The sequence below is a fragment of the Amphiprion ocellaris genome, chromosome 11, assembly GCF_022539595.1.
Source record: "Amphiprion ocellaris isolate individual 3 ecotype Okinawa chromosome 11, ASM2253959v1, whole genome shotgun sequence".
In the NCBI taxonomy this organism is placed as follows: Eukaryota; Metazoa; Chordata; class Actinopteri; family Pomacentridae; genus Amphiprion; species Amphiprion ocellaris.
In genome coordinates, this window is record NC_072776.1 from 8,960,606 (window position 1) to 8,976,619 (window position 16,014).

A 16,014-nucleotide genomic window follows, 5' to 3' on the forward strand; every position below is an offset into this window, starting at 1 on the left:
AGGGCTAAGAACTGCAGTGGTGCTCACTCAAAGTAGCGATGGGGGAATTGTTTTTGTGGAACATTTCCACACAGGGAGGTTAGCACTGCCATCAAAATAGCTAATTCACTGAGAAAAATTAGCAAGGCTGCTACATTGCACAAACCAAATCAAATTTTCAGTGTGTAGTTTAAGCGTCAACAGTTACCTTAGTTTGACTTAAAACCATAAATGCAATAAGAATTGGACTCTATATTCTATGTTGGTGCTGAAAGTTGATCAGTTTCACATATACTGAAAAATGTTCACCATGTTTATTTGAACTCAATAAAAAAATAGTGTCCTGCTGTAGTTGAATCTATTGGCTGCACATATGAATGGGAAACATTAACGCGATTATACAGCTCTTTTAGCCTTATGAGTATAAATGTATCAAATTCTCTAGTAAGTAATTTTTGCAGTGTTTTTTTTATTTGGCAAGTGAGTACTTGGTTTTACATAGCCAGACCAGTTGTGGAGAATGGCCTCACTACACTGACTGATCTGATTGTGCTATTGCCAAATTTCTATACATATTCACATGTAAGCCATGACTTGTAGCTACATTTACTGTTTTAACAAGAGCCTACACACCAGCAACCAATAAGCTACTGCTTTAATTCAGAGGATAATTCTCATACTTATACAGTCACTGTAGTATCTGTATTGAAGGTGAAATCATTGTTGACTGTATTATATTTTATTAGTTGCATATATATAAAATACCATTGGCAGCTGTCAGGTTGTGACTTTTAGGCAGAAAAAATGCGTTTTTGTGTTTTTCATGCCATTATAATTAAAGATAAAAGCCTGTTTTTGTGCTTTGTGTATATATTTTAATTCAAATGACAGCAGGAAATATTCCTGAAACACTCTGGGAGTAAATGTCTCTTTTCATTGTTAACAGTGGGGCTAATGTAGACCAAGTCAACATCTTCATCCTCCTCTCACTCACCTCTAAAAAATGAAAACCAATTAAAATCATTCAGTGTCCTCAGGTACTTCCACATGAATCATGATTACCTGATGAACACATAAATCTGATGATAAAGAGTGAGTGCTTAAATGCGTTGCTGCCACATTGTATTTGTGTTTGTTTATTGCGTCATTCAGGCGTCATTCCACTCTCCTCTCAATGCTACAGTAAAAAAAATCAAACTGATTGTTTAGCTACAGGCGTTACATGCAAACTGGCTTGACTATTCAGACAGAGATGATTTATGGCTGACCTGCCTCCCCACTGACGCCAGTAATGGCTGCTCTCCAGGAATTCAGCCTTATCACTCACGAACTCACAAATCCCCAAACTTGACAAACGTCCAAAACACCTCAGTCAGCCCAGTGTGCTCAGCAATGAGTGAGCTTGTCAACAATTCACTTGTAGAATCTGTTGTTGCATTGATTCAACTGTCAATATTAGTTATAAAAAAATTATAAATTTTTTACTGACGTAGACCAGAGCCAGAAAACAGGAAGCCATCAGTGAAAACATGTGCACAAACTGTAATTATAAAGCACACATTTACAGTAACTGTTGTGTTTACAATCTTCTCAATGTCTGACATGTAATCTCATGCCCAATGGATAACTAAAATTACAGAATTTATGGTCTGTAACTATTTATTAAATACGTATTTAAAAATTGTCAACAGAATCCCACAGATCTAGTATATCCTCTTCATAATAAAAGCATTCATTACTGAAGACTTAAAGACTCTTTAAAGGAAAACACACACTAAAAAGAAAAAAAACACAAGGAAACACAAGGAAACAACAAAAACAAGAAGAAAAAACATATTGTAGCAGCTGGGGCACCAAAATAATTTGCATTATATATATATATATATATATATATATATATATATATATATATATATATATATATATATATATATATATATATATATACATATATATATATATATATATATATATATATGTATATGTATATATATATATATATATATATATATATATATATATATATATATATATATATATATATATATATATATATATATATATATATATATATATATATGCAATATAGTGCAATATAGTGTCCCATTCATATGTTTCTGATATTTTTAAAATTTTATTTCTTTCCTTTTTTGCCTTTTCATGGGTTTTAAAAGTTAAAAAATATCATATTTACAGATTTATCCTTTGAACTATTCTGAGTAGTGAGATAAGACTTTCTCATTTGAGTTCCTGCATGTTTATGGGTGTTTAGTTTATCACCTTTTCCCCATACCATTACTTTCGAGATAGTAACACAAACGTAGGGAACAGGAAGCAAATGTCAAGATGTTAGTCTTGACTGGTTAACTGTTATTCAGTAGCATTTTTTATTTATTTATTTGTGCAGTTTTCATTTGATGGACAAAAGCCAAACACTAAAAACTTGTATGCAATCTGCAATCTGCACCAAAATAATGGTTTCTTTCTTTGTCAATGCTACACCTACCTGAGATTACCTATCTACAAAGTTTTATTTTAAAAAATTAAAATCAGCTCACAGGCAGACAAACAAACAAACCACAAATGGTTATGAAAACATGACTTACTTAGCAGAAGTAAATAGAAAAATGCTAAGTTTGAAATGAGCCTAAACAGCATTTACACTGTTTCCTGCACTAGAGTTCCATATTGTATCCAGGTATATACACACTGTTTTATCTGACAGTCTCAGCTGACCTGATTTTCTTGTTTATCTTGGGTGAAAGCAGTGGAATTGCATTATAAATAGGTTAGAAAAATATTCTGCCCTCTGCTGCATGCGTCTCTTTGTTTATGTCGGTTGATGTTGGTTGTTGTTTTAACCAATACTCCAAATGTGAAATCTCCATCATTTAGCCGTGCTGGGATCATCCTCCTTTTGTGTGTTTTCGGGCTGTGTTGAGGTGCTGTCACAGCATTTAAATGAGCATTTTGCTTCAGCGAGAATGAAGAGTTTTTGTCAGCCTCCACTCATCGTGGATGATTAGAGAAAAATGTCTACCCATCTTGACTGGAGATCGCCACAGCTCCAGATAACATGCTCGGTGATTGAAGGTCGCAATATTTTGAATTCTAATGGGTCTGCAAGATGAATTGCCTGAAATAGACTGTAGAATCTTCCTGCTTCCTCCTCGTGCCCCCCTTGCCTGTCCGCCGTGAAAAGAACCACTGGGAATGGCAAGGCCCGATGATCATAGAATTATTGGATGGTGATTCTAAACCCTTCAAAACGGAGTTGCTATGGAGATCTCGTTCCAAACTGTGAAATGATTCACCTTTGAAAGGCTGGAGGGCCTGAAAGCTGAACACATCATTGTTCAGGTGGCGGTTGGTTAGGAAATTGCTGGTGTCTGTGCAATCAGCAGCACTATAGTAGTTAGGGATCTAAAAAGGTTTGTTCTCTGAATGATGTGGGACAACAGCGGTCTGCATATGACAGTTCCTTTCAATCACGACACTCTCATGCTCAGTGGTTTAACAAAGTAAATGGAATGACAGAGGTTAAGCTAATGATAAGGAAATTAATACTGTTGTTTTCTGTCTATTAGTTCAAGAAAACCGCAGATTCGTCATTCAGGTTTCAGCTGAACACACATCCGACTTGTCTGGACGACTTTCCCCTACATATAGTTTTATTTTCCATCAGTCATCGATATCAAACCTGGTGGAAAGAAGCACCTTTAAATCTCAGCCTGAGACATTGCAGCTGTCAGTACATTACATAGGAATTGGAGACACCTTGTGAGGTACTGGTATTCATACTATCGAGCACTGTGATTTCACTGTGATCTATTTTGAAAGATGGGATCATGTAGAAAACATGAGTGTATCTCTGAAGGGCTCCAACCCACCACTTTCTGGTGTCAAACTGCTTTTTAGCAGCCTATGTATTTGCCATAATTGACATGGGGAACAGACAGAGAAACAAGGCTGAATATTCCACAAACTCTGTTACAGAAGCAGTGTACTACAAATTGCTGTCAATTTCATGTATCCTAAAATGAATGTCAAGAAGATATTTTCTGAATGAACATAAATACCCTTATGTGTATTGCCAGTGTTTTTATGCTGGGAAGACATCCATAATGTGCTTTTCCTGACAGACTCATAAAATAGCTTTTACTGCTCTGAATACCAGGAGAATTGCGGCACTGAGTTTGCATGAACATTTTAAAAGCAGCGTGAGGAATGCAAGTTCTTTAGATGTGCTCTTACCCATCTTGCATGTGAAAACATGCACAGGAAGTTCGAAGTCAATGAATACTGTAATTTAACTGAATTATGTTGACCACATATCCTCCCAGGTAGCAACATCAGAGGAAGCAGCTCAATCAGTATTGATCTAGATTTGACTCAGATAGCTGCCTTGTCTGTGTACCTGACAGAAAAGTAATGATATAAGCTAACTTCAGCTTGCTTGGTGTTTTTCAGTGTTAAACTTGCACTAAGTGAAAGGAAGGAGCTAATTTTTTTAATTATGTTGCAGTGAAATTTTACACAGTGAGGTTAATGTAAAAAACGCGTGCCTCCTTTGTTGCTTGTGCCTCCTTTCAAAACATCTTTCATTTGTAAATGTCAGTACAAGTTATATCTTCTCAGGCTACACCTGCCTGCAGTGCTGTTATAATTTTGCAGAGCTTAGCCTGATCCCTAATCAGGCCGTTGAACACCACTCGCCCTCTGGAGACTAATCCTTTTGTTCTGTCAATAAAGGAGCACCTGTTAATAGTGTCTTCACAACATCCACTGTTTGACATGAAGCAGTAAAAATGAATTGTAAGACAGACCTGACTCCTGAAAGTGGACCTTTCCGACCTCTTCCCTCGTTTTTTGTGTGTTTTTACTGTCTTGCATGTAGCTTTGTGTGGCGCCGTAGTTTCATAAGGGCTGTTTTCACAGAGGCCCAACCCGACTCAGTTGTTAAAGGACTAATTGTAGAGATTGCCCCACTAGATTTCTCTCCTCTCTTTCACTTCATGCATTTGTTGTCCAGCTCTAGGCCTTGAATGGGAAGGCGGTAAAGTAGATGTGAATGTTAAATTAGGCGAAATTAATTAAAGCAAATTACTTTGGAATATGTGGCAGTCAGCAGAGAGTGTCAGTTGATGACTAAATAGTGAGCGATCAGCTGCTCCTGCTCTTTGAAAGCCTGTTTGAAATTTTGATCTGTTCTCTTTTTAAAAAATTAATATTTCTTTTATTTTTCTGTTTGTGATTTCTTAAAGAATGTGTTGCCAGATGATTGTGCATCTTTTAGGTGTTTTAAACTTTTTTTAAACAAATAGACTGATATTTTGCCATTTTTAATGATTTCATTCGGAAGGATTTATCCCAACCAGCAGTGGTTTATTAACCATATAAATCCTTTTTAAGCCTCTTTAAAGCTTTAATTAATATGTACTAAATGGAACAACAGAGGGATGCATTTTCCATCTGAAACAGTGTATCAAAACTATACATCATAATTGTTTATAATGTATGTATATTCTTGCAGCTAACAAAATGATTACGTTGCATTATATTTTCTGAGTTCATGCAGACACAATAGCAAATTTTCATTCTAATCAGTGCTGAACAGGGAGCTGGTAAATTGGAGCAGCAAAACAATAATTCCACTGATTAGCCCCTTTCTGTGTGGCGTAAGTGAACTGTTTATACTGTGGAGTACCTCTGCAAGAGGAGAGGAACCAAAACAGCCTGATTAGGCAAAGAGTAATTGAATAAGTTCATTTCACCATGAGGACAACGCACAGGATGACAGCTTGCACAAAAGTCTCCAGCTTCTGTTGACTTGCATGAGCAATAAGGTTGCAGGATTTTTTTTTTGGTTTGCTGTCAGTTTGTTGTTGAGCTGGATTGTAAAAGGTCGTGTACTTCACTTTTATGGAAAATCAGGTATTTGTGCCTCCTTAGCTCAGTAAAAGATGATATCCTGTGCATGTTGGGGAACATTCAGAGGTTTGTATCGGTTCAGTTTACAAATTAGTGTCCCATACAAGCAGAAGAGGAACCAGTTGTTATTAGTGTGCCAGATTAGGAGTTTACAACCTGCTCTGCATGGCTGCATGTCAGCACAATATTGCTTTAAGCTAAATTCTGACATCAGTATGTTAACGTAGCCACAGTGACAATGCTAACATGTTGATGTTTAGCAGATTCACTGATAACCACCCAGCTACTTGTAAAAAGTCATCCTGTGGGGTATGTATATGTCTGTACAAAGGTTATTATAGTTAACTACACTACAAACCAAAAGTTAGCTGTGAAAAAAACATTTAAAGCAAACCGAAGCTTTAAAAATAAAAATAACTGACTGAAACAATAGTGTACATTTAAAAAACAACCTAAAATAAAATGAAAATATACAGGAAAAGTCTTTAGTTTTCATCTTTATTCACTGCAGTCAAATTTGAACACAGCAAGCATGAGGAAGCTGTAGCTCATGTTTACTGTAACTTGGATGACTACAAAGCTGTGAGTCATTTGCCTTCACAAAAGGTTGTGTTTGTACTGTAATACCTATTCTAAACTTCTAAAATATTCCCCCCTGACAAATACATCCACATATCATAAAAAAACCAAAATAAAAATCACAGAAATAAATAAAAATGGAACAAAAACACAAAGCCAACTCTGGAAACCAAGTGAAACTAAAACTGGAGTGAAAACAACATTGAAAACGATAAAATTGTACCCATTTTCTTGGCGAAACTTGGCAGGACATTTCACTCGTCTAACTGTTGGCACTAGAGTCATCAGGATTCTTCCTCTGGGGATCACGAATGTCTGTACAAAGTTTAATGGAAATCTACTCGATGGTGTAAAATCAGGACGTAGTGATGATGCCATAAATTCATACCTTAGCCTCAGGTATGCCGTCACCCGTCACGTTAACTCAGCACAGCTATGAATCAACAATATTTTCTGCATGTGTCACTGTTAGAACTTGTTGAGAAATCTCACAGGGCCTCACCTGTTAACAGACTGTCACACGCTCAGGTGTGAATATGGATTATCGATAACATTTAGTGACTCCGCTGTGCACATTCCAAGCATACTGTCCTTCAACACTTTGGTAGTTAAGGCCAAGTCATCATTCACCTGACATCCACTTCCTTGTTGAATGAGATGACATTCCCATTCTGCCACGGTGTCCAACTTCACGAGTCGCTGTTGTTGACTGATTTACGAAGATGTGTGCTGCTACTGTGTAATCCAAATTTACCAGCACTCAAACAACAAAAAAAAAATTACACAAAGGTACATAACTAAGTACATTTACTCCAGTACAATTTTGAGGTGCTTGTCTCCTATATTATATAAGCTCGCTGTTTTAAATTAGGCAGCAAATTGTCCAATTTGTCTTGGCTAATAAAAGTGAAATACTGCTTGCATTGGTGATAAAAATCTCTATAATGTAATACTAGAATATTATATAATGATATAAGAGTCATGGGGGCTTTTCAGAATTGTAAGTCTGTGATACTTTAAACACAACAGCAATGGAATAATTTTGCTGAAGTGAAATTTAGAATGCAAGACTTCTACTTTAAATGGAGTATTTTTACTTTGCAGTCACTTTGGATGAAAACTTGCACAACTGTACACAAATCCTATGGGTTTGCAAATTAAAAGCAATGTTAGAACAGCATACAGGTCCACTGCAGATGCCTCTATTAACGTTAAAGGCTGTCACTCTCTTGTGACAGATGTACAGCCGTTACCCCCCTCCACTCCCCTTCCCACCCCTGAGCTCTGCTGGAGAATCAGAAGGAGTCCTGAGAGTCGCTGGTGGCTAAATTGTCTGCTTCAGAGCCTTATTACCTAATCACCAGCACAGCCACAGCTAAGATGCAAATGATTGGGAGAAGACTGTCCTCTTTCATTCACGAATGTTGACATTTTCCCTTAAACACACTTGCTGCATTTGTCATACTTTTTACGTAATAGTCTTAAGACAGAGGGGTATAAAATGCATGACCAGATGCTTTCCACTTCACGCATTTGACAGCCTGTTTTGTTGCACTTAAAGCCAATTTCGGTGGAACTTACTTTGACACTCTTAGCTGTTTTTGTACAGTTCTGACACTTGCACGCTGAAAAGAAAGATTAAATATATTCCTGAATATTTGATTGTATTTGTTATGACTTTCCTGCGACTCCCACTGTGCTTTTTCATGTGGATGTTTATTTTTCCCCATATTCTCTGCAAAAGCTAATGATTTTTTCTGGGTCTGAATCTAATCACTGTTTCACATTTGATCTCAGAAAGTCAATGTTATTGATTCTGTTACTCTGATTCTGGTGTTTGTATTATACGTGTTCACGTAAAGCAGTATTGTTGCTGCGAGAGAGAGAAAAAAAAAGATTCTATACTGATTCTTCGCCCTGTGTGTTTGTGTCCTGTCGCTGCAGGTGCTTTTGAGGATGAGGATATCATCCATGTTGAGGGGACAGTGGACCCAGTGAGGGATATGGAGATCATCCACGAGGAGCTGAGGCTGAAGGATGAGGAGATGATCGGCCCTATTATTGACAAGCTGGAGAAGACAGCCATTAGAGGCGGTGACAAGAAACTCAAACCAGAATATGTGAGTCAATGTCCCAGCAGGCCCTTTGCTCCCCCTCACAGCAAGGCACAAATAATAACCCTCCCACACACATGGCCAAGGAGAAAAAAAGTATGTTTTTTTAATCTCCCTCCAATAGGTCTCACCCCTCCCCCTGGCCCATTTTTTCCCTTTTTAAGATTGAAAGTGATCAGGGGTCAGGGGTTTTCTGCTGTAGAAATCATTAATAGAGAGTTACTTATTCAGCTGCTGACCCCGGGTCACAGCACTGGGCTAATGAAAGTGTTTCCACACAGCTCTTTTCATCTAAAGTAATACTCAAATCATGGCACAGCTCTTGCTCATGCTTATACACCTACAGCAGCTCGGGAAATTGTGCGAGGCCATACGGTGGGTGACACATATTCCTATACCTCGCTATGAATACCGTAAATGTTGAGAATATTCTTTGACAGAGGATTTCTCGGCACTCGGAGGTGCAGGGCAAAATGCCGGGTAAGATCAGAGGAAAAAAACCCACATCCTGGAGGTCAGATCAAAATGTATGTGGATTCACACACATTCAGACGGTTATATTGTTACGGTAATGAGGCTGAGCAGCCAAGTTTAGCAGTGATTTGGTTGCAAATGTCACATGATGCCCTTCCATCATTGGAGCAGGATAGGATGGGCCATCGTGCGAGGGGGATCTGGCCTTTCACTCGGAGCGGTGTGCCCAATTTCAGGCCCCAACACACAGAGGCTCTGACCACTCATTACGCTAACGAGAGGGGCTATTTCACCTGCTGCAGAGGCCCCCGCCACTGGTTGGTTCGCCCAAGACGAAACCCCCTCCTTCCAGCCAGCAGCACTTCCCCACACCCCTGTAGCCCCACAGACAGGAGCCATTCAGGCTAGGCAGGTGGCCGCTTACGCACATAATTGCTAACAATTTTAGGCAATGAATAAAAATGATCTACATTACTTGTCAAAGGTTGTGCACGCGTCGGCAAGTGAGAATCTATAGAAGACCTCTTTAGATGGCAAAGAATGGTGCTTATCAAAGCCTCCACTAAGCTTTTAGATGGGAGGGATTTTGTGATTGTCTCACAGGCTGAGCCTAGCGTTTGACATGCTCAGCTGTGTGTAAGCACACATACACGTGTTTATGTCGGCATCTATATGCAGAACGTCAAGGCTGCATCTAAAAATGTGGTTTATAAAAACAGTAGTGCTCGTACTTTCTTTTGTAGTGCCACAGAATGCAGCGGAATAAAAAAAGGAAATTGTGTCAACTATTTAGATGGTGATTACTTCCTTAGATTTCCCTCTTTCCTGAATAATTTGAAAGACCTTTGAAATAGTATTTAATTTCCTTTGTCGCACTCAGTTGTCTACTAGCACCACAGGTCTTTATGAGACATGAAATTTCATGAGCAAAACCTATTTTTTTTCCTGCTCCTAGTAGATTTCAAGAATTACTTTAATGGAACTGAAATGACAGGGCAACTTATTTTACTATTTAGGCATCCGGCGATTATCACATTAGGAAATCTGTTGTGATTCAGGATGACGCAACATTCACATTTACAGAGTGAGTTTAGTTGATATTTCACATTAAGCTTCTGTTCTCAAAGATATTTTTTAAACTTGCTTTCTCACATGTTCTTCGAGTAGAAGTGAAATACAATTAAAACCAATAATCTGGTTTATAAAGAGTTATTAAAATAATTTAGAAATTCTGGAGCAGTTATGACAAACCACACAAAAAATGAGATGGAAAACTGAAAACGTGTTCAGTGAAAAATGCATCTCTGCAATGAGTTAATGTATGCTTGTGCTTGTGCTCTTCAAGACCTGGAATGAAAGTGATGTGCTGTAGAAACATGTAGACAGCGAGGGAAACTCCCTGTACATTGTTATTACATTCAAAACATATAGAATTTGCATGTTGCTTTTTTTTTATTAAATGTACTTTCCACTGAAGCAGAATGCTGGGGCAAGACAAAACCCAGAAGGTGATGATTGACATTGTAAACTAAAAGGGATTTCAATTAGGGAGAAGAATGCAGCTTTATCTCTGCTTTTATACATTTACTGCTGCATAATGCTCACAGCTAAAGATGTGTTGTTTATGAGAAAAAAAATCTGAGATTTGGAAATTATTGTAAAATCGGGTAAAAATTAGTTTTAAAGATGAAAATGGGACTTGCTATTTTGTTGCCAGTTTAAGTTAAATTTATGTGCATGCAGCAGTGTATGGCTCATATGTATGCATTGTTGTACAGATTTAAATCCATTTTGCCGGTGCTGTGTTTACAAGAACAATGTTTCATCGCTTTTGTCCATACGAATCCTCAAAGTCCCTATCCTTACAAAACAATAATAAGAAACCGGCCCACCAGCGGCGCTTCATGGTGGCAAGCGTATGTGTTTGACCCCTGTGGGACCTATATGCCTTTTATTAACACCTGCCTGTTAGAGGAGCGCTGCACGGCGGCTGCGAGCTGATGAGGGAAACCTGGAGCGGGTTCAGCCTGTGTCACTGGCCGTTTGCTGTTTCCATTTCACAGATGATTAATCTCTCTGTGAAGACTTGGGCCGGCGCAGGCGGAGTGTATGCAGCTCTTCCTGCGCTCTCTCCCGCTGGCTGCACTCTGGCTGCCTGACTAAAAGGCCTTTAGAATTCCTGTGGAGAGAGATGTGCAGAGAGTGAATGCAGCTGGCTGGGGGTCAGTGTGTGGAGCTTTTTCTGCCATTGTGTAATTGAGGCTCTGGCAGGATTTTTTCCTCAGTTCTTTCAAAAGGGAGTATGATTGTGAAGTGCTGCAAGGGTTTGGGGAGGGAAAAGGAGGTAGGGGGAGTGTTGCAGGGGGTGGGGGAGTTTTTATATGAAGGGGGAGGTCAAGTTGACAGGAACAAAAAGAACGTGTTCCGCTAATTTCTGTGGGGCTGGATCAACAATAATAGGCTCAATTTCTTTATTACAAATTTTATAACTACCTCCCTCCCATTTTCCCACCCTTTTCCGCTTCCAGATCCTGTCAAGACCCAGTCTTGCCTGTGGTCTCAACCCACAAGTACCTCAGTAATGAATGTGGCATACATAGCTGGAAATGCTCAATATTTTCTCCAGAAGAAACAGAGAATAATTAGCTCTGTACCTCACTAGTGCTTATTCGGTATGACTACATTCTGCAAAGTGCCTGAGGAAGGACCAATAATTTACACCTTACTAACCAACTTCCAATTAGTTCCTAGCTCTTTCCAATTTTGTCTCCTCTCTCTATCCTTTTTATTAAACAGTCCCGATGGAATATTGATGTATAAAGCTGAGACTCTAAGAGAGACACCCCAGAAGGCATTTTGTCATGATTTAAAGGAGGGAAGGAGGTCTTGTGCATGCCATCCCTGTCAAAGCCAGGCCACTCCTGCTTGAATGCGAGCAAAATCCATTGTTCATTTTGGCATCAGGATGCCATGCATTTAGGAAATAATTACCCCATACCCTGCTGGGTTTATATTCTTTTTCATCTCCTTTAATGGCTTCTTGTTCATTCTATTTTAACCCCAAACAGGACGTTATGTGCAAAATAAAGAGCTGGGTAGTGGATGAAAAGAAGCATGTCCGCTACTATCACGATTGGAATGACAAGGAGGTAAGCGTTTGATGTTGCTGTCAAATTTATTAATGTGATTTATCTCGCTAATCTTTTCATCTGACCTAAAAGTACAACTGCTGTTTCCCTGTCTTTTGATTTTGCGAGCAAGACGTCTTTTGTGCAAATCACAAGTTAATGTTATGCATAGTCCTTTTTTGGTTATATTTTGACATCACTTTTGTACGAGCTAATGACATCTGGCCACGCTGATCTTGATTTAGAGGCTTCATAGTTGCTCCCCACAGTGCCTATACACCAGATCCTAATTTGATTTGGCTTCGCTTGTCTCTGTCTGTGTTGTCCTCAAAGGCTACTTTGGAAAGTTGTGGATTCTCTCTCTCTTTTTCACAGATCGAAGTGCTGAACAAATACTTGTTTTTGACGTCCAAACCCATGATCTACCTTGTTAATCTCTCTGAGAAAGACTACATAAGGAGAAAGAACAAATGGTAAGTGCTTCAAAGAAGGGCGGGAGCAGATTCATTGCACTTACTAATCATCAGAGCATTCCTTCTACTTATGCAATGACTTATATCCATTTCTACTAACTTTGACCGAATCTGCAGTCGCCTATAAACAGAAAAAGAAGTGTGTGTGTGTGTGTGTGTGTGTGTGTGTGTGTGTGTGTGTGTGTGTGTGTGTGTGTGTGTGTGTATATGCGTGCTTGCTTCTGTGCATTCATGTACGCGTGAGACTGACTGTGGTCTCCTGCTGATAGAAACGGTCATATCTTTGTGAGAGGATCTGCCTGGAGGTGGCACTAAGTAAGCTCTAACACAACATCCAGCTCTGCAAACACCGACCAGCCTCCAGACTCTGCACTTCATTAAGCACATACTAGCATATGGTCTCCATTTTCCATCAAAATTTCTCATTTCCATATGATATCAAAGAGAGTGAGCGTTTTAAATGACAGCAAAACAAGTGTGTGTGCATTCGTAGCCAAACAAGTGATTAATATCATCTGGAGACGGCCAATAAATCATAAGGACAAGGCTCCTTGAATATTATCCGAAATTGCTTTACTCCAAATATTTGGTTTTGTTGTCACATGTTGCTGTTCTTGCTTTACAAGTACCTCTTTACAGCCGTGAAGTTCCCACAGTTAAACTAAGTCTGCCCAGTGAGATGTTTCCATGTATGTTTTTCTTTTTAATGCTAATGCACAGGGCTTTTTCTAACTTACTTTGCAGGTACAGAACCAACTGTCTAAACACGGCCTTTCATGCACTAATGTAAACTTCTTGCTGTGTTTCCAGCTCTGTGATCCTCTGCTCTGTCACAAACACTTTTTTATAGTAATGTTGTCATCTGGCCACAGAGAGAGCACATCTAGAAGGCTGGTGTTAGACATCCATTATATCTGAAAGGGCTACTTTTCCACACTACAGCCGTTTTGTCAATAACACCAACTTGTGGATTGTTATCACACTTTTCCAATTGCCCTCTAGGCTTGTGGTGTCAGTTCTTACAAAATTTGTTTTTAGTGCTTTACTTGGCAGCATTGTATTACAAGGGAAGTTGTTTACCTATGACTGTTAAAATGTTCCTGACACGAAAGTATGACTGTCAGATGGAGGGAGGGGGAAGAGAGCTCATAAATCATATGATTCATGGCAAGTGGAACATCCGTCATCAGAGGGAAGACAGTTTTTTTTTTCATGTCGCATGTGTGTGTGTGTGTGTGTTTTTAACGGTGTGAAATGCAATAAATCTTGGAGCATTTTAAACAGGCAAACAGTAGTGCTCAGGTGTCCTGAGGGCTCCGCGATGAACAATGCCGACATCAAAGTGTTGATGTTTGACAAGTGATGAGTCACTTCCCTTGTCCAGAGAGGGGCTCACACCTGTATGGAGATGATTACAGGTAGATCTAGCTGGCCCTAATTGTACAATAAATGCTGCTCTCAGCCCTAATGGCAGCTAGTCTGCTGCAGAGACGCCAGACTGCCATTTGGCTGTCGCCATGCTCCTGTGTTTTTCCACCAGCACAGTTGAGATGATGATACGGTTAAGGACTATTCAAAGCAAACAGCAAGACAAATTGCAATCTCAGCTGTAATGTGTGCAGGAAAAGAAGGCAAATCGTAAAATGAGGCAAATAAGCCAATTTTATCTGTGTCTCTCAGGACACCCATTCAGACCATTTCACAGGTTCAGTTGCATTTTTTTTTCAAGCTCACTTTTTATATCTGAGGTGTTTTGAGGAGTGCATGCTGTCAAGCTGGATTTAGGTTAATGTTATTAATTTCAGCAACATGTTCCACCAAACATCATTTTTTATTTTAATGAGTGTACATTAATTGCTTTTTTTATTCTGGGCACTCCATAGCAGGTTATAGAAACAGTTATGATGACTGTACTGAACCACCATCTTCAGCACACATGGGCGATTACAATAGTTTCATCAAACGTTGTGAGCCTCCAGAAACATTCCATTGTTAACCAAGATCATCCTGTTTGGAGTATGGGAACCACATACCAAGCTGCCCTTGTTTAGACAAGAATACACAGTATTAGCTTTAGCAAGCCATCATTAATGGAGGGATCAGACGAGGAGCAAGGCCTCCTTTCATCCCCAGGTTCTCTGCTGGAGACAGTACATCATTTACTGTTGAGAGGAGCACATGGCTCCAATCCTATACAGTGTATGTGTATGTGTATGAGAATGCGTACATGTGCATGTTTGAAGTCTGTTTCAGAGGCGACTCCATGCTCATTTGGATGCTGGTGTAATTGCGGTGCGGAGATCAAAGGCGCGCTGGCCGAGTGATGTTCCAGAGGAGACTTTACCACACAGCCCTCTCCTCTGTGCAGAGGGGGCCGCCTGCTGCTCACCGCTCCCCTCTCCCCTCTAGCCATGCACTGCCCCCTGCACATCCCCGCTCGTAAAAAATGATTAAGGCTGCATTTGTCATGTGTTTATGACTGAGAGGCATTGCGTGATAGGGAATGGCATCTACAAGAGTCTATCAAGAGGCTTTTTCCTCTTTCCTCGGCATCACTGAGCTGCCTAGAAGACTATTTCTCTGTGCCACATGCTGTAGTTTGTGTGTTAGAGAAGGTCATTAGAGCACTGTTGATGATGTGGTGGCTGCAGTCTGCCCAGTGTTGATGTCTTTCTCTTGTCAGTTAAGATATTGTTTATTTTACAAGCATGTGGCCTCGACAATTTTTTTCATATCAGTCTTTATTTCTTTTAATAGGTTTGATATCACATATTTATTTAATCTTCCTCAGAGAACTAAGAGCAGTCATATTTTGTAATGGCAAAAGACACGATTGAGAATATTCCGGCTATGCTGTGATGTTTTTCTCCCTCGTCATTTCTTTTTTTCTGCTTTTTTTTTCCTGTCTTTTGGACAATGTGCATTAAAGTAAATTGGTGCCTCTTAAGTAGATGAGTTGACCTTTAAGGAAACCAGCAAGCGTGACCTGTCTGTGAGTGCCTCTGCCATGTGGGTTCTCCTGGTGAGTGTAGGAACTGCAGGGTACCAATGCTTGGAGCTTTTATTAACTGTGTGTGTGTGTGCGTGTGTGTGTGTGTGTGCGCGTGTGTGGAGGCTGGGTCTGTTCGTCTGTCTGCCTGTATGAAATTGTGTATATGTAATGTATAGGTATGAGTACTTTTCTTTGTAGTCTGTAGAGCCTTATTGTTATACTTACTTTTTATCATTTATTACTCTTCCTCTTTGATTATTTGCTTTTCAGTGTGTGTTACATCAGGCACTTCTGTCTCTGTTCTTAATACTTTATGCTGGAAAAGCAACAGATGAAAATGTTAT

The 16,014-nt window shown here is 39.4% G+C and overlaps 1 protein-coding gene across 2 annotated transcripts in view; it reads left to right on the forward strand.

The window, feature by feature from the left end:
- LOC111574594 (obg-like ATPase 1) overlaps positions 1-16,014 on the forward strand; it is a 41,531-nt gene that overhangs the window by 11,992 nt on the left and 13,525 nt on the right. For both annotated transcript variants that reach the window (XM_023279282.3, XM_055014944.1), the window contains exons 5-7: positions 8,434-8,609; positions 12,146-12,226; positions 12,581-12,678. In XM_023279282.3, the coding sequence (XP_023135050.1) occupies positions 8,434-8,609; positions 12,146-12,226; positions 12,581-12,678 (355 nt within the window). The remainder of the gene's footprint in view (positions 1-8,433; positions 8,610-12,145; positions 12,227-12,580; positions 12,679-16,014) is intronic.